This window comes from Dipodomys spectabilis, unplaced genomic scaffold (assembly GCF_019054845.1).
Source record: "Dipodomys spectabilis isolate Male_0828 unplaced genomic scaffold, ASM1905484v1 ptg000095l, whole genome shotgun sequence".
Lineage (NCBI taxonomy): Eukaryota > Metazoa > Chordata > Mammalia > Rodentia > Heteromyidae > Dipodomys > Dipodomys spectabilis.
The window spans coordinates 25406850-25428562 of NW_024870772.1; the positions used below are offsets into that span (position 1 = coordinate 25406850).

A 21713-nucleotide genomic window follows, 5' to 3' on the forward strand; every position below is an offset into this window, starting at 1 on the left:
AAAGCAGTATAGTTTCTTCAAAAGATTAAACATAGAGCTTCTTTAGGACCCAGCAATTCCATTCCTGTGCATTTACACAATAGAACATAAGCAATGCCACACTAAGGATACCAGCACAATCATGTTTATTGCAGCATTGTTTACCATAGCCAAGATGTGGAATCAACCCAGATGCCCCTCGGTGGATGAATGGGTCAAGAAAATGAAACTCTATGTTTCCATCAGAAAGAATGATAGTGTACCATTCATAAGGAAATGGAAAGAGTTGTAAAAAAACTACATTAAGTGAATTAAGCCAGACCCAGAGAAGCATAGATTGCATGGTTTTCCTCATCTGTGGTAACTAGAATGTGCCTATAAGTCTACAAATGGATACGCTGGATGGTTAAAGACACACACACACACACACACACACACACACACACACACAATACTCCAGGACAGGTAAACTCTACATGTCTCTAGGCATTCATATTTTTCCAACTGGTTTCCTATTTATCCCTATAGGTGATACTAAAGCACTTTGTACCACAGACATAAAAGCTATTTTTTTTTTTTTAAATCACATTCTTCAGCTTCTAAGTTTTCAGTGGCATTGAGGCTTGAACTCAGGTCCTTGCACTCTCACTTGGATTTTTCACTTAAGGCTGTTGCTCTACAACTTGAGCCACAGTTCCACTTCTATCTTTTTGATCATTAATCAGAGATAAAAAGTCTCACAGACTTTCCTGGTCTTGATGGCTTGAAACCACGATCCTCAGATCTTAAACTCCTGAGTAGCTAGGATTATAGGTGTGAACTACCAAGCACTTAGCTCTAGACCATTCTTCTCAAGTTTTGTTCTATCCAAGACCAGATCTACATGGAAGGGTCATGAAATATGGAATCACTTTCTTCATATGACAAGGCCATTCTTCAAAGAACAATTCATACCTAGGAAACACACTTTAAAATATATAATTTAAATTATGAACTGAATTTAATCATGAACTGTGCACTTTTCTTTAGGATGATACAAGCTAGTGACTTGTATGGAAAACACCAATGTTTGTTGTTTACTTTGATGTTGCAGGGATTAGAGTTTTCTGTAGTTCAAAAAAAAGAGTGGAAAAGAAAGTAAAAATTTTTACATTTTTTAAGTTGGAAAATTTTGGAAAATAGATGGCATAGCCTTACCGAGACAAAATTCCAACGAAGTTTTGTACAGGAGATCCATGCAACAGGGGTTTCACGTTGCCAAGTTTGCTCAAAAACTCTGTGGCTTCATTCACCCTGCCAACTCTGAATATCTGCAAGATTTCTCCAAGGCTTTCACTGTAAGAATGAAAAAGATAAATCTAAGATTACATAATTGGAAGCAAAAGAAAATATAATTATTCATAGAAGAATTCCCAAAACAACTCAAATGTCCATTGTTAGGGAACTGATTTCATGAATTATAACATACCTTGCACATAGGCATAGGCAGAAACTTTTTGAAAAGAGTCCCAGGGGCACTGCAGATGGAGAGAGACTTGACAACTGGTATTATATCAAACTAAAATATTTCTACATGGCAAAGGACATAGTTACTAAACTAGAAAAATAGACAAGATCTTTGTCAGCAATAGATCTTTATCAGGCCCACAATAGATGAGTGGATCAAAAAATGTGGTACTTTATGCAATGGAATTTTACATAGCCATTAGCAAGAATAAAATAATGTCATTTGCAGGGAAATGGATGGACCTAAAACAAATGATGTTAAGTGAGGTAAGCCAAGATCAGAGAAATAAATGGCATATATTCTCTCTGATACTTAGAACTTAGTTCTAAAATGCATTGGAATATGACAAATTACACAGGAGTCTATATTCTCATATATAGGGAGACCAAAACAGGATAGTCTTAGGAGAGAATCACAAAGGTACAATTCCTAAGCAGCTCTCCATATTTATATAAAATAATATACATACTGAAATGAGCTCCAAAGATATGTAAACAAAAGATTTTTTAAAATTTGTTTTTTCTTTTTCTGATGATTCTGTATTCTTTAGTCATAGATGGTGTTTTCATGTGTATATCTGCTGAAGGGTGGCGGGGAGGGCACAGAATCTGAGGAAAAAGGTGAAAAGTACAGCAGTGGAGCTCACTGCACATTAATGAAAGTGAAGTATACAACTGGTAGGTGGAGATGGGAGGGAAAAAGGGAGCAGATGACACTGTATGAAAGGAATGTACTCAGTACCTGACACATGTAAATATAACCCTTTTCTATATCACCTCTATACTAACAATAAAGTAAATTTTTTAAAAACAGTGCTGGGGGTATGTGTCAAGTGGTGGAGTGTCTAGTAAGCACACAAACCCCTTAGTTCCAACCCAGTACTACAAAAAATACGAGAATGAAAACAATCCCATTCTTCGATAATAAAGACATAATGTGAAGTAACGTATTTTTGCTGAAAAACAAGAATTATTGTAAGGATTCATTGTAATGCTAGCCAGAAAAAAAAAAGAATGGGCTGGTTTTAGGATCAAATTCCCATAATTACCACCAAGGCTAGGTAGTAGCTGGAAAATGTAATTTTTTTTCTTGGTCATGGGTCTTGAACTCTGGGCCTGGGTGCTGTCCCTCAGCTCTTCAGCTCAAGGCTAGCACTCTACCACTTGAGCCACAGTACCACGTCCAGTTTTCTGGTGGTTAATGGGAGATAAGAGTCTCATAAATGTTCCTGCCTGGGCTGGCTTTGAACTGTGATCCTCAGATCTCAGTATCCTCAGTAGCTAGGATTATAGGCATGAACCACCAGTGCCTGGCTATATATATATATATATATATATATATATATATATATATATATATATATATATATATATATATATATATTATCACAAAGCTTTATGCATGGAATACCCCCAATCTTGTCAATGACACAATACATGAAAATATAAGAAAAAAGTTCCATTCATTCATATATGAATAAACTGTCTTTTTTATATAATATATCACTTAATATGTATGCATTCATAAAATATATATAATGAAACTGCATATATATGAAAACAAACTAAATGAGTCCATTTATTCATGCATTCTTTCAATAAACGTAATTTGTGGGGAATATTCTTCTAGGCATTGGAAACAGATTATGGCTTCATGGACCTTACATTAAAAAAAGAGAGACATAAATTAGTAAGCCATGGCTCTTGCTGTAATTCTAGCATCTCAGGAGATGAAACAGGGAAATTTTGGTTTGAGGTCAGCATAGCCAGAATTCTCAACACATCCTCATCTTGATTTAAAAAGCTGGACATGTACAAAGGAAATGAAAATCAAAACAACTCTGAGAATATATCTCATCTCAGTTAGATTGGCCAACATTTTGAATTTGAACAAATGTTGGTGGGAATGTGGGGAAAAAGGTACACTGTGAACGTCTAGTGCATTGGGGTCCCTGGGTAAGGGTCACGAAATCACCAGGACACAGGGGATGCAGCATGCAAACAGCAATTGCCACTGCATGCTGTGCTTTATTGTTAGTGGGTATTTAAAGACAAGCAAGCATAATCTTTGCCAAGATTTGGTCAGAAGACATTCACACAAAAATTTCAACAAATACATTTTTACTTGACCTATGAGACAATGTCTAGGTATATTATTATCTAAACTATTTTAGAGCAAGCTCAAACCACTTCTCCAATCTCAGGAAAATGCTTGACCAGTTGTTCATCTATGTTTAAGCAAGCAGAAGAGCTACTTCCTCAGCTCCCAGGAGTCTGTGACATGTGTTTTGAGATAGGGAGAGAGAACATTTTCCCTCTCTAGCCCGGCGTTCCAAGAGCTTTCCTAATCCCAAACACAGCCCTCAGATAATCCTGAGGCTGGAGCCTGCATCATTCTGCCCCCTCAACATAGACCCTGAGTCTTCACAGTACCCTACTGCACTGCTGGTGGGAATGCAAACTAGTGCAACCACTCTGAACAGCAGTCTAGAGGTTCTTCAAAAAACAAACTACACATAGACCTTCCCTACAACCCAGCCATACCACTCCTGGACATCTACACTGAACATCATGAGCCAGGATATGATAAAGACACCTACACATGCTTGTTCACTGCTACACTATTCACAATAGACAAAATATGGAAACAACCCAGATGCCCCACAATAGATGAGTGGATCCAAAAAATATGGTACCTATACACAGTGGAATTTTACACAGCCATTAGAAAGAGTAAAATAATATAATTTGCAGGGAAATGGATGGAACTGGAACAAATCATGCTGTGAGGTAAGCCAAGTTCAGAGAGACAAAAGCGCATGTTCTCTCTGATATGCAGAAACTGGATTTAAAAGACACTGGGATATGATCAATTATACAGGATTCTAGATATGCATACACCATGAGGTCACAAGAGGATATTCTTAGGAGAGAAACATAAAGGCACAATGCCTAAGCACCTCATCATACTTATATAAAATAATACACATACTGAAATGAACTCCAAGATATGGAAACAGGAGACCTCTCTTTTTAATAGTTTTAGTTTTTCTTTTCCTTATGTATGGTATATTCAAGTGTATATCTTTGGAAGAGTTGGGAGGAAGGTATAGAACTTGAGGAAAAAAGGGTGAAAAAGTGCAGCAGTAAAACTCATGTGACACTAGTGAAAGTGAACTATACAACTCATGGGTGCAGACAGGAGGGAGGGACTGGGAGAGAATGAGGGCCAGAAGACACCAGGTGAAAGAAAATGTACTCATTTTTTGAAATCATAATTGTAATCCTTCTGTATATCACTTCTATAATAATAAAGTAAATTAATAAAAAAGGGGGCATGATAGTTAACTGTCATCCCAGCTATATCAGGCATTGTTAATGGGAGGATCATGGTCCAGGTAAGCCTGGACAAAAATTCTAGGTACTATCTCAAAAAAAAAAAAAAATCAGGTGGCATGACTCAAGCATTTTCTAGGCAGATTCCAGAAAATACAAAACTTTGAACTCAACCCCCAGTACCATCATCAATAAGTAAGTCACCAAATACATTATTTTCTGTACTAAGAAACCTAATGAGGTTCAGAGTAATGGCGGTTAGGACATACATTCTTTGACAGCGAGGGCTGGTGGCTCACACCTGTAATCCTAGCTGTTCAGGAGGCTGAGATCTGAGGATTACAGTTTAAAGTCAGTCTGGCCAGATAAATATGAGAGTTTTATTTTTATTTTTTTTTGCCAGACCTGAGACTTGATCTCAAGAGCTGGCCACTGTCCCTAAGATTCTTTTGCTCAAGGCTAGCACTCTACCACTTGAGCCACAGTGCCACTTCTAGCTTTTTCTGTTTATGTGGTACTGAGGAATTGAACCCAGGGCTTCATACATGCTAGGCAAGCACTCTACCACTAAGTCATATTCCCAGCCCTCTGAGAGATTCTTATCTCCAATTAACTAGCAAAAAAAGCTGGAAGTAGAGCTGTGGTTCAAATGGTAAAACACCAGCCTCAAGAGAAAATGCTAAGAGACAGGGCCCAGGCCCTGAGTTTAAGCCTCATTATTGGCACGCATGAAAGAAAAGGGAAGGAAGGGAGGGAAGGAGGAAGGAAGAGAGGAAGAAAGAAAGAAAAAAGAAGGAAGAAAAAAAAGGAGAAAGGAAGAAAAGAAGAAAGAAAGGTAGGCATGAAAGAAAATTCTTTTTTGTTGTTGTTGTTGGTTTTTTTTTTGTTTTGTTTTGTTTTTTTGGGTCCAGTCGTGGGGCCTGAACTCTGGGCCTGGGCGCTGTCCCTCAGCTCTTCAGCTCAAGGCTAGCGCTCTACTACTTGAGCCACAGCGCCACTTCTGACTTTTTTCTTTTTTCTTATGTGGTGCTAAGGAATCGAACCCAGGGCCTCATGCATGCAAGGCAAGCGCTCTACCACTGAGCCACCTTCCCAGCCCGAAAGAAAATTCTTTGACGTTGGATGCTATCAGCATGTCTATAATCATACCTATTCATGAGGCTGAGATATGAATATCACAATTCAAAGCCAGCCGGGGCAGGAAAACCTATGAGACTGGTTATCTTCAATTAACCAGCAAAAAGCTAGAGGTGGAGCTGTGGTCAAGTGGTAGAGAGGAGCCTCAAACGAATAAGCCAACCAGCAAGAGTTCAAGGCCCAGTGTTAAATCCCTGTGCACACACACACACACACACACACAAACACACACACAATCACATAACATAAAATTAACCACTCTCAGTGTACAACTTAGTAGTGTTCAATACATCCAAAATGTTCCACAACCACCACCTCTGTGTAGTCCCAAACCATTTCATTACTCCAAAAGAAGCTCCATACCCACCTAGTGGTTATCTCCATTCCCCAGAGCACCAGAAAATTTGCTTCTGTTTCCACAGATTAATTTATTCCTGATATTTCATAAAAATGGGAACATACAGCTGGGCGCCAATGGCTCATGCCTCTAATCCTAGCTGCAAGCTCTAGTACAAACCCCAGTAGTGTCACAACAAACAAACAACAGCAAAAACAACTAGGAATGGAATTGCTGGTTACACAGTAATTCTGTTTAATTTACAACACTCACCAAACATGGCTGCTCCATTTTCATAGCCAACTGGGTGAGGGCTTCAATATCCCCACATCTTTACCAACACTTAACAATTTTCCAGTAAAAAATTAGAACCATCTTAGTTTATACAAAGTGGAATTGAGAATAGATTTATTATTTTACATATGTAAATGTATTTATTTATTTTTAATTTTTTGCTGGTAGTGGAGCTTGAACTTAGGGCCTAGGTGTTGTCCCTGAGCTTTTCCATTCAAGGTTTAGTGCTCCACCACTTTGAGCCACAATGCTACTTCTGGTTTTCTGGTGGTTAATTGGAGATGACTCTCACGAACTTTCCTGCCAGGCTGGCTTTGAACTCTGATCCTCAGCTTTCTGAGTAGCTAGGATTAGAGGCATGAGTCACCAGTACCCAGCTTTATTTACTTATTGGTTTTGAGGTTTGAGCTCAGGGCATTGCACTTGCTAGGAAGGTGCACTACCATTTGAGTATGGCTCCAGCTCCATTCATTTAATTTTTCAGATAATGATATTCAGGTCAGCTCAAGAGTGTTCTGTTTTGTTTCATTATCCAGTGCTGAGGACACAGCTCAAGAGCTTGTACTTGCTAGGCAAGCACTCTTCCACTGAGCTAACTCCCCAGCCTCATTACCAGAGCAAAATCTCAAAGAGTATTATTACATCAGAATAGCTCCCAAGGTATTGTTTTTATGCTTACCTGCAATGATTCTGTAATACCTCTTTTTCAACTCTGGAAAACTCTTCTGTGTTACATTCAACATGCTCAATTTTACATCTCAAAGCTTGGTATTTGGCGAGAGATGGCAGGTTGGGTTTGGACAGATGAGTTTCACAGACATTAACCATGTCTCTTATTAGCTGTGGGTAGAAATAATACACAAATGTTACATATCAGAATTAATATTTCTATTATATTAGAAGTTTCTTAAAGAGTTTGGAAAAAGTCAGTTTCCCCCCAAAGCTCCCAGTATTTCTGCTAGTAGTATATTAAAGTTAATGAAAGCTGGTTGGGAGTTCCAGCTACTTGGGAAGCTGAGGCAGGTGGATCACATTTCAGTCTATGAGTTCAAGGCCAGCATTAGTGAAATCTTGTCTCAAAAAAACTAATAAAATAAAGAAAATTCTGTTTGGGGATACTTCTACATAAATCCCAAAGGAAATACTTCAGATAGGACGATGTGAACTGTAGTTGAAAGTGCAAGGTACTATCCATTTGTGCGTGTGCACGTGCGCGTGTGTGCATGCTTGTGTGTGTGTGTGTGTGTGTGTGTGTGTGTGTGTGTGTGTGTGCTGGTACTAGGGCTTAAACCCAGGGCCTAAGCACTGTCCTTTAGCAGTTTTTAATTTTAAAATTTTAAATTGTTATAATAAAGGTACAGGGGTTACAACTACATAAGTCAGGTAAAAAGTACATTTCCTTCCTTCCTTCCTTCCTTCCTTCCTTCCTTCCTTCCTTCCTTCCTTTCTTTAGGAGCTAAACATGAGGTTTACAGTGAGTCTGGATGTTACATTTCTTTTTGGACAATATTACCCCTTTCCTTCAATATTACCTCTTTCCTTGCACTCTCCCAGTTTTTCTTCCAATCTCACCCGCAAGTTGTATAGTTCATTTTCAACAATGAGCACCACTGTTGGATTTGTTCACCCTTTGTCCCTCCATTTCTGTGCCTCATTTACCCTCCCAAAGACAGATAAATGAACAAACAACACAAAAAGAAAACAACAACAACAAAGAAAAAAATCTCATGTTTCCATTTCCTGGAGTTCATTTCGATAAATCTTATTTTAAATGATCAGTGCACATAGGCATTGCACCTTTGTGCTCCCCCCTTCAAGAATATCCTCCTTGGGCTGGGAAGGTGGCTCAGTGGGAGAGCGCTTGCCTTGCAAGCCGGAGGCCCTGGGTTCGATTCCTCAGCACCACATAAGCAAAAAGAAAAAAAAAGCCGGAAGTGGCGCTGTGTCTTGAGTGGTAGAGTGCTAGCCTTGAGCTGAAGAGCTGAGGGACAGTGCCCAGGCCCAGAGTTCAAGCCCCACGACCGGACCCAAAAAAAAAAAAAAAAAGAATATCCTCCTTTGGTCTCACTGTGTATCAGTGTCTAGAATACTGCATCGTGTCCTTACATATTTCAGATCTAGCTTCTGCATATGAAAGAAAACATGCATCGTTTGTCTTTCTGGATCTTCTCCCAGTTGGTTGGCTGTCTTTCTAGTTTAGTAACTGTCTTTTGTTGTACAGAAACTTTTTAGTTTGACATAGTACCATTTGTCAAGTGTCTCTCCATCTACTGTGCCCCAAGGACTCTTTTCAAAAAGTTTCTGCCTATGTCCATGTGTTCTAGTGCTTCTCCTATTCCCTCTTGCAGTAATTTCAGTTTCAGGTCTGACATTGGGGTCTTTCATCCACTTTGAGTTGATATTTGTGCATGGTGACAAACAGGGATCCACTTTTATTTTTCTGCATATAGAGCTGGTGCTCTACCACTTGAGCCACAACTCCATTTCTGGCTTTTTGGCAGTTAATTGGAGATAAAAGTTGCTGGGATTTGCCTGTCCATAATACTCAGATCTAAGCCTCCTCAGTAGCTAGGCATGAAACACTGGTGCTTATCTTGGCATTGTCAATTTACAATGAATATACAGACACGTAAAGAAGATGGACCCCAGGCCAGCACTAGATGCTCATGCTTATAACCTTAAATAATCAGAAAGCTGGGATCTGAGAATCATGGCTTGAAGCCAGCCCAGGCAGACAATCTGAGTGACCCTTTTCTCCAATTAGCCAGCTAAAGAAGAAAAAAATAAAACAAAACAAAACAAAATCAGAATTTTTTTCTGGAGGTATATCTGAAGTGGTAGAATATCAGCCATTACCAAGAAAAACTAAGCAACAGTGTGAAGCTTTGAGTTCAGGCCTGTATTAAAGATAGATAGACAGATAGACAGATAGACAGACAGACAGACAGACAGGTAGATAGATAGATAGATAGATAGATAGATAGATAGATAGATAGATAGATAGATAGATAGATGGATAGATGCTGGCCTTTGATGATAATATTAACAAACTGTGTCATAGAATAGACTAGGCCAACAGCTACCGCACATCTAGATTTCATAAACGTCATTTAATAAGTAAAATTTATATTCTATACTGACTTCTACTTGTCTTGCACCCCTAAGTTACAAAGCATATTCAAATAATCTTGTAAAGTGTGAAATGTTACTTTTGGAGTCAATTGCAGTTTCTTATTTCTGCTGAACTAAGAATCCTAATTCAGAATTGGGGAAATAATTTTCATAGTGCAGAAATTCTGAAACATTTCTGTATTTGTATCACTATGCAATATATTCACAACTTGTGAAAAGGTCCAGAGCATTCCAGAACATTCAACCAACTTCTTTCCTTCTCTCCCTTCTTTCTTCCCTTCTTCCTTCCCTCCCTCCCTCCCTCCCTTCCTCCCTCCCTCCCTACCTCCTTCCTTCCTTCCTTCCTTCCTTCCTTCCTTCCTTCTTTCCTTCCTGTCTTTTTTTCTTTTTTGCCTTGCGCTTGCTAGGTGCTTTAGTGATGGAGTCATTCTTCCAGACTATTTTTGTTTAGGTCATTTTTTTAGGATCTCATTTTTTTTTTTCTGTTCAGTACCAGCCTGGATCATAATCCTCCTATTTATGGCCTCCAATATACCTGGGATCACAAGCATGAACCACCACACTTGATTTGTTCATTAAATGGTTGTCCCACCTACTTTTTGCCTAGCTGGGCTTCAACTGTTATCCTCCTAATTTCTGTCTCCTGAGTAGGTGGAGATTATAGGCATAAACCGATAACTCAACAATTTATTTTCAGTTTAATTAATCATATTATTATTTATTATTATTATTTATTATTATTTTTTGTTGGTCATGGAGCTTGAACTCTTGGCTTGGGCACTGTCCCTCAGCTCTTCAGCTAAAGGTGAGTACTCTGCCACTTGAGCCACAACACCGCTTCCAGTTTTCCGGAGGTTTATTGGAAATGAGTCTCATGGACTTTCCTACCTGGGACGGCTTTGAACCATGATCCTTAGATCTCATCCTCCTGAGTAGCTGAGATTACAGGTGTGAGCCAATGGCGCTTGGCTCATCACCATATTTTTTTTTTTTAAATTTAATTTTATTTGTGAACATACTGTACAGAGGGGTTACAGTTACATGGGCAGGATAATGCGTACATTTCTTACCAAGCATTGCAGCCTCCTCCTTTGTTTACCCTTCACATCCCTTCCCAGCCTCCCCCCTCCCCCCCTAATCCTAATCCCAATCCTTCTCCTCCCCCCCCCCTCCCCCCCCCCCCCCCCCCCGCACCAACGTTGTAAGGCTCGTTTTGGACATGACAACTTGTACTTCTCATTGTTGCAACAGGTCCACCTGTATCCTTAAACAACTGTCATCACCATATTTTTAAAGACAAACCCTCCCAATGTATTTTAAGCTGTTTTTATCTGACAGGTTTACCTGGCAGAGATCTTCTTTCTTAGCTAACAGTCTTAGGTTCACTTCAGTTTCTGGCTGTCTGTGTGGGATCAATCTGTAGAACTCAGCCATCATCTTTTGTAGCTCTTCGGCTGTTTCGCCTTTCTTCAGGGCTGTTCTTATGAGAAGGAGTATCCCCTCTGCTTTGCTTACCTTCAAACAGAAAGTCAATATGCTTATTAATATCAACTCTTGATAATTACCAAAAAGTATCAAAGAAGCCAGGCACTGTGGCTCATGATTGTAATCCTAGCTATTCTGGAGGCCAGGATCTGAGGATCATGTTTCAAAGCCAGCCTGGGCAGAAAGTACAAGAGACTCATATCCAATTAACTAGCAAAACGCTAGAAGAACTGTGTGTGTGTGACTCAAATGACAGAGCAACTAATTTTGAGCAAAAAAGCTCAGGGATAGAGCCCAACCCCTGAGTTCAAGTCCAAAGACTGGCACAAAAAAATGTACTCAGGGCCTCTTAATCTTAGTTAGCCTTTTCACTCAAGGTTGGCATTCCACCAATGAACCACAGTTCCACTTCTGGCTTTTTGCTAATTAACTGAACATAAGAATCGCATGGACTTTTCTGTCTGGGCTGGCTGTGAACATCGATCCTCAGATCTCAGCCTTCTGAGTAGCTAGGACTACAGGAGTGACCCACCAGTGCCTGGCTTAGTTTACAATTAGATATATAGTCCAGAAGAACATTTTTCTGGTAAGCTGGGAGCATGTCTTCCTTTTGTAAGAGAAGTGAAAGGCTATTAGAAAGTAGATCAGGGTCTGGGCAAGTAAGTGGGGACCAAGATTGTCCCTCAGGCCTGCGAACTAGCCCTAAGGCTATTCAGACAGAAACATCTAGTTTCCTGGGACACCCACACAATCTTTTAAAATAAAATGAACAAAAATGTAGTGATACTTGGATTGGAGAATGACAGTAAGTCAACTTTATTTTGTAGAAAATCTAGTGATTATCTTCACTTGCTTTTGATTAAGTTAAACATGCATTTTTTTCCTCTTTATTGAGATTAAGTGATAACGTAGATAGTGATACTTAAAGTAACAAACACATTTTAACTTTCACGAGCCATATTGTCATTGTCATGGTATATAAACCTTATGTTACACTATAGCTATTTTTTCCAAATTGGGTGATATGTACATTTTTTCCTTTTGCTCTCATTCCCTCCCTCCCATTGCTGCCCTAGAGTTGCTTAGTTTACTTTCACCAATGTCCAGTGCAGCTGATGGGCCCCTCTGTTGCATTTTTTTTACCTGTTTTCCTCCGATTCTGTACCCTCCTCTAGCTTCCCTCAGATGTGCACATGTATATACCATATGTGAGGTCAAGAACATGGAGTCATCTAAAAATGATGTGACAAATTAAGAGGTCCTTTGTTTCTTGAGTCTTGATTGTCCAATCTCCTTGCATTTTGAATTTAACATCTGCCATGTGCCATTTGTCTCTCTGATCTTACTTACCTTGCTCAACAGATTTGATATACTTCCATCCATTTCCCTGCAAATGCCTTTATTTTGACCTTTCTAATAAGTGCATAATATTCCATTGTACACAGGTACCATGATTTATGGATCCATTCATTTGTAGTGGGGAATCTGGGTTGTTTCCATATCTTGGCTATTGTGAACAGTATAGCAATGAACATGAAGGCACATGTGTCCTTGTATCCTGGTTCCTGTTGCTCAGGGTAGATGCATAGGAGTGGTATGGCTGAGTTGTAGGGAATGTCTATACTTAGTTTTCTGAGGAACCTCCAGACTGCTGTCCAGAGTGGTTGTTTTAGTGTAAATTCCCACCAGCAGTGCAGTGGAGTTCCTCTTTCTCCACATCTCCACCAGCATTTGTCATCTGAATTCAGAATATAGGCTACTCTGACAGGGGTAGGGTATCTCAGGGTTGTTTTTATTTGCTTTTCCTTTATGGCTAAGGATGATGGACATTTCCTCATTTGCTTCTTTGCCATTTTTATCTTTTTCTGAGAAGTCTCTCTTTAGCTCCCTTGCCCATTTAGTAATTGGTTTGTTAGATTTGGGGAGTGATTAGTTTTTAAGCTCCCTGTATATAATGGATAGTAGGCCTTTGGATATTGCTGGTAAATATCTTCACTTTCTAGCTTGGTAGCTATGTCCTTAGTGGTGCAGAAACTTTTTATCTTAAGGTAATCCCATTTGTTGAGTCTCTCTACTCTGTTATGACCCTGGGACTCTGGTCAGGAAGTTCCTGCCTATGCCTGTAAGTTCTAGTGTCTCTCCTACTCTGTCCTACAGTAGTTTCAGAGTTTCAGGTTTAATGTTGAGGTCTTTAATCTATTTTGAGTTGATGTTAGTGCATGGTGACAAGCTGAGGTCTGCTTTTAGTTCTCTGCATGGGCATTCCCAGTTTTTTGAGCACCAACAGTTGAAGAGGCTATGTTTTTTCCACTGTATGTCTTTGGCTCCTTTGTCAAATATCAGCTGACTATGTGATTTTATTTCTGGATCTTCTATTCCATTGGTCTTTGGGTCTATTTTTATGCCAATACCAAGCTGTTTTGTTATTATAGTTCTATAGTAGAGCTTGAAATCTGGTATTGTGATACCGCCTGCATTGTTTCTTTTGCCTAGAATTGCTTTGACTACTCTAGGTCTTTTATTGCTCCATATGAATTTTTGGATTTGTTTGCTCTATTTCAGTAAGGAACATCATTGGGGTTTTGATGGTAATTGTGTTGAATTTGTATATCATTTTTGGCAATATGGCCATTTTCACAATATTGATTCCACCTTTCCATGAACATGGAAGGTCTTTCCATTTCCTGGTGTCCTCTTTGGTTTCTTTCTTTAGGCTTTTATAGTTTTCACTAACTAGGTCCTTTACATCTTTGGTTAGGTTAATCCCTAGATGTTTTATTCTTTCTGAGATTATTGCAAATGGGATTGTTTCCCTAATTTCCCTTTCTGCTTGTACAATCTTGGTCTATAGAAAGGCAATTAACTGATTTTGTGGGTTAATTTTATATCCTACTACATTGGCAAAGTGATTAATAAGTTCTAGGAGTTTGGGAGTGGAGTTTTTGGGGTCATTTGGGTATGAGATCATGTCATCTGCAAATAGGGATAGTTTAATTGCTTCCTTGCCTGTCCTTTTCTTGCCTTATTGCTCTGGCTAAGGATTCCAGAACTATATTGAAGAGGAGTGGAGAGAGTGGGCATTCTTGCAGGGTTCCTGATTTTAGGGGAATTGGTTTTAGTTTTTCCCCATCACAGTGATATTGGCTGTTGGTCTGTTGTGTATAGCTTTTATTGTTTTAAAGAATGTTCCTTCTATTCCAATTTTTTTCCAGAACTTTTAACATGAATGGGTGTAGTATTTTGTCAAAAGCCTATTCTGCATCAATAGAGATAACCATGTGGTTCTTGACCTTGGCTCTGTTGATGTGATGGATTATATTTATTGATTTATATATGTTAAATCAGCCCTGCATCTTTGACATGACGCCTACTTGATCATAATATATGATTTTTAAAAATATGTTTCTAGATTTTGTTGGCTAAAATTTTATTGAGAAGCATTGTGTCAGTGTTCATCAGAGATTGGTCTGTAGTTCTCTTATTTTGTTGGATTCTTGCTTGGTTTTGGGATGAGTGTGATATTGGCTTCATAGAGTGAGTTTGGGATCTCTCTCTCTCTGCTTCTATTTTATGGAAGAGCTTGAGGAGTAGGGGTATTTATTCTTCTTTAAAAGTCTTATAGAATTCTGTGGTGAATCTGTCTGGGCCTGGGCTTTTCTTTATTGGAAGACTTCTGATTGCTTCCTCTATCTTGATGTATGTTATTGGCTTATTTAATTGATTTACATCTTCTTGGTTCAGTTTGAGCAATTTGTATTTCTCTAGCAATGCATCCATTTCCTTCTTCATTGAGTATAGATTCTGGAAATAGTTCTTTATGATCATTTGGATGTGTTGGATGCTTGTTGTAATTTTTCCTGTGGCATTGGGTCTCCTCTCTTCCTTTTTAATCTTGCAAAAGGCCTTTCAATTTTATTTTTCAAAAACCCAGCTTTTTCTTTTTTTTTTTTGGGTCCGGTAGTGGGGCCTGGGCGCTGTCCCTCAGCTCTTCAGCTCAAGCCACAGCGCCACTTCCGGCTTTTTTCTTTTTGCTTATGTGGTGCTGAGGAATCGAACCCAGGGCCTCAAGCATGCAAGGCAAGCGCTCTACCACTGAGCCACCTTCCCAGCCCCGAAACCCAGCTTTTTCTTTTGTTAATTTTACTTATAGTTTTCTTAATCTCTATCTCATTAATTTCAGCTATTTTGGTTATCTTGCTCCATCTAGTAATTTTGGGTTCAACTTTTGCTTTTTTAAGTTTTAGTTGCATCATGAGATTATTTACATGAGCTGCCTGTTTTCTTGATGTGTTCACTGAGACTAAATCTGGCTCTCAGGACTCCTATCACTGTGTCCCATAGTTTTCATTATGATGTGTATTTGTTTTCATTGAATTGTTGAAACTTTTTGATTTTTTCTTTCATTTTTTCCTGTAACCCAGGTGTTATTCAGAAGTGTGCTGTTCAATTTCCATGTATTTGAGTAATTTCTACAGTATGCTTTGTTTTGAGAACTAGCTTGATTCAACTATGGTTGGAGAGAATACAAGGGATTGTGTTCATCCTCGTATTTGCTTAAATTCTTTTATGTGAACTATGATGGAGAACTATTTTGGAGAAAGTTCCATGGGCTTCAGAGTAGAATGTGTATTGAGTTTTTGTAGAGTAGAAAACTCTGTAGGTGTCTGTTAAATCAATTTGGGATATTGTATCATTGAGTTCAGAGGCTTCTTTGCTAATCTTCAGGTTGATAGACTTATCCTTTGGTGAGAGCGGAGAATTAAAGTCTCCTATTATTATTGTATTTGGGTGTATTTTTTTTTCTGTAAGTCTGAGCGTATTTACTTAACATATTTGGGTGCACCAATGTTTGGTGAGTATAAATTCATGATGGTGATATCCTCTTCTTGGATTGTTCCCTGTATTAAAATGTAATAACCTTCTTTGTCTTTTTGTACTGATTGCAATGAGAAGCTTATTTTGTCAGATATCAAGATGGCAACCCCTGCCTTCTTCCTGGGTGCATCCACATGGAAGGTCTTCATCCCTTCACTCAGAGTTTGTTTTTAATCTTTGGCTTTAAGATGAGTCTCTTCGAGACAATAAATGGATGGATCTTTTTTTCCGATCCAATCTGTTCTTTTTCTTTGATTGGTGGATTGAGCCCATTAATGTTTATTGTTGCATTGTATTGCCTACCATTTTATTGCTTTCCAAAGTTTTTCTTCTTTTCTTTCCTCCTGTGCTTACTAAATTGATCTCTTAGTGATATCTGTCTGATATGGTTCCCCAATCTCAATTTTTTTTTGGACTGTATTCCTTCTCTTAATATTTTTTGTAGTGCTAGCTTATTGTTTATGAATTCATTTAGTTTTTCTTTACTATTAAAAAGTTTAGTGTCTTCATTGAATGTCGCTGGATATACCAGTTTAGGTTGGCAGTTCTTTGTTGTCAGGGCTTGGATGGTACTTTTCCAGACTCTCCTTGCATTGAGAGTTTGTGTGGAGAGATCTGCAGTGATTCTGATTTTCTTTCCATTGTAGTATAGCTCCTTCTTTGATTTTGCCACATGTAAGATCATCTCTTTGTTACTAAGTCTAATGTTTTTACTATGATGTGCCTAGAAGTGGGATCCTGTTTGGTAGGTGTTCTGCATGCTTCTGATATAGGTAAGATTTTCTCTTTTTAAGATTGGGGAAAATGCCGGGTGATGGTGGCTCATGCCTGTAATCCTAGCTAGTCAGGAGGCTGAGATCTGAGGATCGCGGTTCAAAGCCAGCCTGGGCAGGAAAGTCTGTGAGACTCTTATCTCCAATAAACCACTAGAAAACTGGAAGTGGTGCTATGGCTCAAGCGGTAGAGCGCTTGCTTTGAGCTGAAGAGCTGAGGGACAGCGCCCAGGCCCCGAGTTCAAGCCCCATGACTGACAAAAAAAAAAGATTGGGGAAATTTTCTGTAATAATCTTACTGAATAAGTGTTGCATCCCTCTATTCTGGTATTCCTCTCCTTCATCGATCCCAATTACATGAAGATTAAATTTCTTGGCATTGTCTGTATGTTCTTGGATTTTGGTAAATTCTGAGTGTTTTTTCCCCAAATCTGTGACTTTTTTTCTCCAGCTGCTGCATTTTGTCTTTGGTTCCTGATATTCTATTTTCCATCTCATTTATTCTGTTAACTATGGCTTCCATTGTGGTTTGTGTTGTGGAAATTGAACCATTGATGGTTTCTATATCAGTTCTCAAAGTGTTAGTTTCATCTTTTAATGAGCTATGTACCATGTCTACTCTTGACTGCATCTGTTTTTTTAGGTCTTGAATTTCTTTTGCTATTTCCTCTTTGTGTTCTTTAAATTGCTGGTCTGTTTCTCACCTTATTTTGTTGGCCCATTCCTTCATCACCTCTTTAATGGATTGTTTGTCCTCCATTTCTTCTTCACTCATGCTAGAGTTTGTTCCTGAGTTGCCCCTGGCTTTTGGGATAGGTTTGCTGTCTTGTCTGTTGATGAATCTTGTAATTTTTCACTGTGATTTTCACATGAGGATTCAGGGATTATCAGAGTCGAATCCTGAGCTCTGGCTGTTTTTGGTTAATAGGTGGCAGCCTTTGCTTGGTTCTGGGTTGGTTCCCCGGTCAGTTATTGATGTATGCTCTCAGCCCTAGGCTGGCTGAGAGGAACTTTGCCCAGTCTCGGTTCCCTGGCTTGGCAAGTTCTGTCAGGGGGAGGGGCTGTCCTCCAGCTGCTAGCCTCTGCTGGACCCCACACCCCTCTGTCTCCAGCTTGGCAAGTTCTGTTGTAGGGAAGGGTTTGTCCTCCGGATGCTAGCCATCACTAGACCTGTGCACTTTGGTTTCCCAGCAGGAGAGCCTTACACCCACTGCTGCCCTGTATGCAAAGTCCCGGTAGCCAGAACTGTAGGCAGGACAGGATCCTAGTGGCTGTCAAATGGGTCCCTGTGGCCTCCCACTGTATGTTAGTAGGTGGAGATGGGGGTGGGGGATGGTTCTGTCCTCTTTTCCCCCTTAAAGTGTAGTGTTCCTTCTTGGGTTAGGGGAGTGATGGGTCCAGTTCAAGTCCCGTGGGTCATCACCAGTGTTGGCCTTTCATGGGGTGGTCCTTGGTGGGGTACTCACTGATTCTGGGACTGGTTGTGGGCTGTCCAGTGGTGCTGTGGGAGCTCTCCAGATCTGGGTACTGCTGTGATGTGTCTCTGGTCTCAGCCTGTTTGCGCTGTCCAGGTTCTGAACTGTGGAAGTTTTCTGTGTCTGGGTTCTGCAGTCTGCTGCTGGTCCTGAGATCCTGGGCCCCTGCAGGGCTACTTTTGTGGCTTGGCTCAGCTGGGCCTCACTCTGGCGAGGGGGGAGGGGTCTTTGCAATTTTCCTTCTTGTGTGTGCAGTCTACGAGCATTTTTTTCTTTTCTCCTTCGGTTCCTATGGTTCTCTCTTGTTCAGTTTTTCATTGTCGGTCTCTTGAGGGTTTTGCATGTTGGGATTCTCCTTTCTTCCCAGTTGGAATGAGTTAGGATGATACCCTATTGTTTCAGCACCATCTTGGAGTCTCCCAAAGAGGCATTTATTTTTTTTTTTGGTTGGTTGTGGGGCCTGAACTCTGAGCCTAGGCGCTGTCCCTGAGCGCTTCAGCTCACGGTAGCGCTCTACCACTTGAGCCATACCACCATTTCTGGCTTTTTCTGCATATGAGGTGCTGAGGAATTGAACCCAGGGCCTCATGCACCAAACATGCATGTTTTGTTTTGTTTTTTTGGTCGTTCGTGGGGCTTGAACTCTGGGCTTGCAAACATGAATGTTTTTTAAACAAACATATTTTTATTTCTTCCTACTCTTCCTCTTTCTTTTTTCTGGTATTGGGGCTTGAACTGATTACTTCACTGCTGTCCTTTAACTTTTTGCTCAAAGCTCATGCTCTACCACTTGAGCTGCAGCTCTACTTCTGGCTTTTTGGTGGTTAATTGGAGATGAGAATCTCACAGACTTTTCTACTTGGGCTGGTTTCAAACCTTGATCCTCATATCTCAGTCTCCTGAGTAACTGGGATTACAGGTGTGAGCCATCAGTGATCAGTTTGTTAATTTTTGTTTCTACAGTTAAACAATTCCTCAAGTCAGGTAACATTCAGTTTTCACCTAAACCCCACAAGCACATTGTACTCATGTTCTTGATTACTACCGTAGATTAAGATGACTGTATTATTTTTTTAAAAACAATCCTTTCATCAAGGGATGAGGTCTACCTCTCTTCCCTATAATCTTGTTGTCCTGCTTTGGAAAATGACTTCTGGGATAGTGATATGAATAATTCTATATTTTTGATGCCAGTCATGAGGCTTGAACTCAGGTCCCTGAGCTTTTTTGCTCAAAGCTAGCACTCTACCACTTCAGCTACAGCTCCACTTCTGGTTTCTTGGTGCTTAATTGAAGATAAGAGTCTCATAGTCTTTCCTGCCAGGGGTGCTTCAAACTGCATCCCTCAGCTGGGCGCTGATGGCTCATGCCTATAATCCTAGCTACTCAGGAGGCTGAGATCTGAGGATCATGGTTCAAAGCCAGCCTGGGCAGAAAAGTCCATGAGACTCTGATCTCCAATAAACCACTAAAAAACCGGAAGTGGCGCTGTGGCTTAAGAGGTAGGGCACTTGCCTTGAGCTGAAGAGCTGAAGAGCACAGGAACAGGGCCCAGGCCCAGAGTTCAAGCCCCACAACCAATTAAAAAAAACAAAAACAAAAAACAACTACAACCCTCATATCTCAGCCTCCTGCGTAACCTAGGATTACAGGCTACTGGATCCTAGCTATTTTTGAAGCAGATTATAAAAGTCTTGCAGTTTCTGCCTGGGCCACATGAGTCTCTGGGAAATGGGGCTGCCATGAGAGATATCACCATGAGACCACTATGCTTCAGAGACTGCTTGTTTCACAGTCCTCACCTCAACCTTACACATGACAGCCCTAGACAGAAAGCTTGCACTCTATGGATCAGTTTACCTGTAAGCCAAGTCAGCCTGTGTAACTTTGGTTCTCTCAATATTCTTCGGCAGGAACTACAGACAGTCCAAGCAGCACCTAAGTGTGAGTGTTAGTACTTAACACAGCAGAGGATCAGGTTTCAACCAACACATAACTTACATCATTGAGGCTGATCATGTTCACTGGCCTGAGAATTGTGTGCTCCAAGTGGCCCAGAGTTTCTGCCCAAAGTACCTCCACCAAGTCGCTCACCTCCTGGCTCAGGGTGTTTGAACTGATGACTTCCTCCAAAAGCAACTATAGTAGCAAAATACAAAGAATCACCAACTGAAAGTTTCATCATGATCCACTTTGCTTAAAAGTATCACAGAGAGGCTTCATAGTAGAGTGCTTGCCTAGTATTATATGAGGCCCTGAGCTCCAAATAAGCCAACCAACCTAATACATGCCCACAAAGAGAAAATAGGAGAAGAAATCATTTTTTTGTTTATGTGGCGGTCCTAGAACTTGAACTCAGGGCTGGAACATCATCCCTTAGTTTTTGTTGCTCAAGACTAGCACTCTACCACTTGAGCTGCACCTCTACTTCCAGATTTTTGTTTAGAGATTAAGTCTCATGAACTTTCCTGCTCAGGCTGGCTTCAAATTGCAATTCTCAGATCTTAGCCTCCTGACTACCTTGGATTGAAGGCGTGAGCTACTACCTCTAGACTAAGAAACAATTTGTCATCTAGGAGCGCCACCCTCAGCCCGGAACTATGAAGTAGTAGTGGCTTTCATGTTCTGGAAGTGTGAACCTGAGTGTGGCAATGTTGAAATGGTGGAATCTTGAACAGACGCTTTTCTTCAGGGAGGGACTGTTTTCTCCCTTCCACCCCTTCCTTCCTTCCTTCAACCAGTCCTGGGGCTTGAACTCACTCTTTTTTTTTGTAGTTTATTGAAAATAAGAGTCTGAGGGACTTTCCAGCCATGGACGGCTTTGAACCGCAATCTTCAGGTCTCAGCCTCCGGAGCAGTTAGGATTACAAGCAAGAGCCCCTGGTAAACAACTGTTTTACAAAAATGTGGTACAACCAAGAAGGCCTTGCTAGGATTCCATTGTCATCCAGACATCAGGATCATGAGCTAAATCAACTTCTTTTTTTCACCTACAAAGTATTCAGACTCAAGTACCTTGTGATGGCAACACAAAAGGACTCAAATTTGAGGTAATTTACAATCAAGTCCCCTCTCCGCCAGGCTTCTCTTTCCTCCTGACACTTTGTTTTGTCCCCACCCCAATCTTTTTTTTTTTTTTTTTTTTTTTCGGTCGTGGGGCTTGAACTCTGGGCCTGGGGGCTGTCCCTCAGCTCTTCAGCTCAAGGCGAGCGCTCTACCACTTGAGCTACAGCGCCACTTCCGGTTTTCTGGTGGTTTATTGGAGATAAGAGTCTCACGGTCTCTCCTGCCCGGGCTGGCTTTGAACCACGATCCTCAGATCTCAGCCTCCTGAGTAGCTAGGATTACAGGCGTGAGCCACCAGCGCCCGGCTCCCACCCCAAT

The 21713-nt window shown here is 40.3% G+C and overlaps 1 protein-coding gene across 1 annotated transcript in view; it reads right to left on the reverse strand.

The window, feature by feature from the left end:
- Positions 1 to 21713, reverse strand: part of Parp4 (poly(ADP-ribose) polymerase family member 4) — a 108456-nt gene that overhangs the window by 69949 nt on the left and 16794 nt on the right. Inside the window, exons 8-11 of the mRNA XM_042685458.1 lie at positions 20331 to 20468; positions 11066 to 11236; positions 7269 to 7429; positions 1177 to 1314 (exon numbers count right to left, since the gene is read on the reverse strand). Of these exons, the coding sequence (XP_042541392.1) occupies positions 1177 to 1314; positions 7269 to 7429; positions 11066 to 11236; positions 20331 to 20468 (608 nt within the window). The remainder of the gene's footprint in view (positions 1 to 1176; positions 1315 to 7268; positions 7430 to 11065; positions 11237 to 20330; positions 20469 to 21713) is intronic.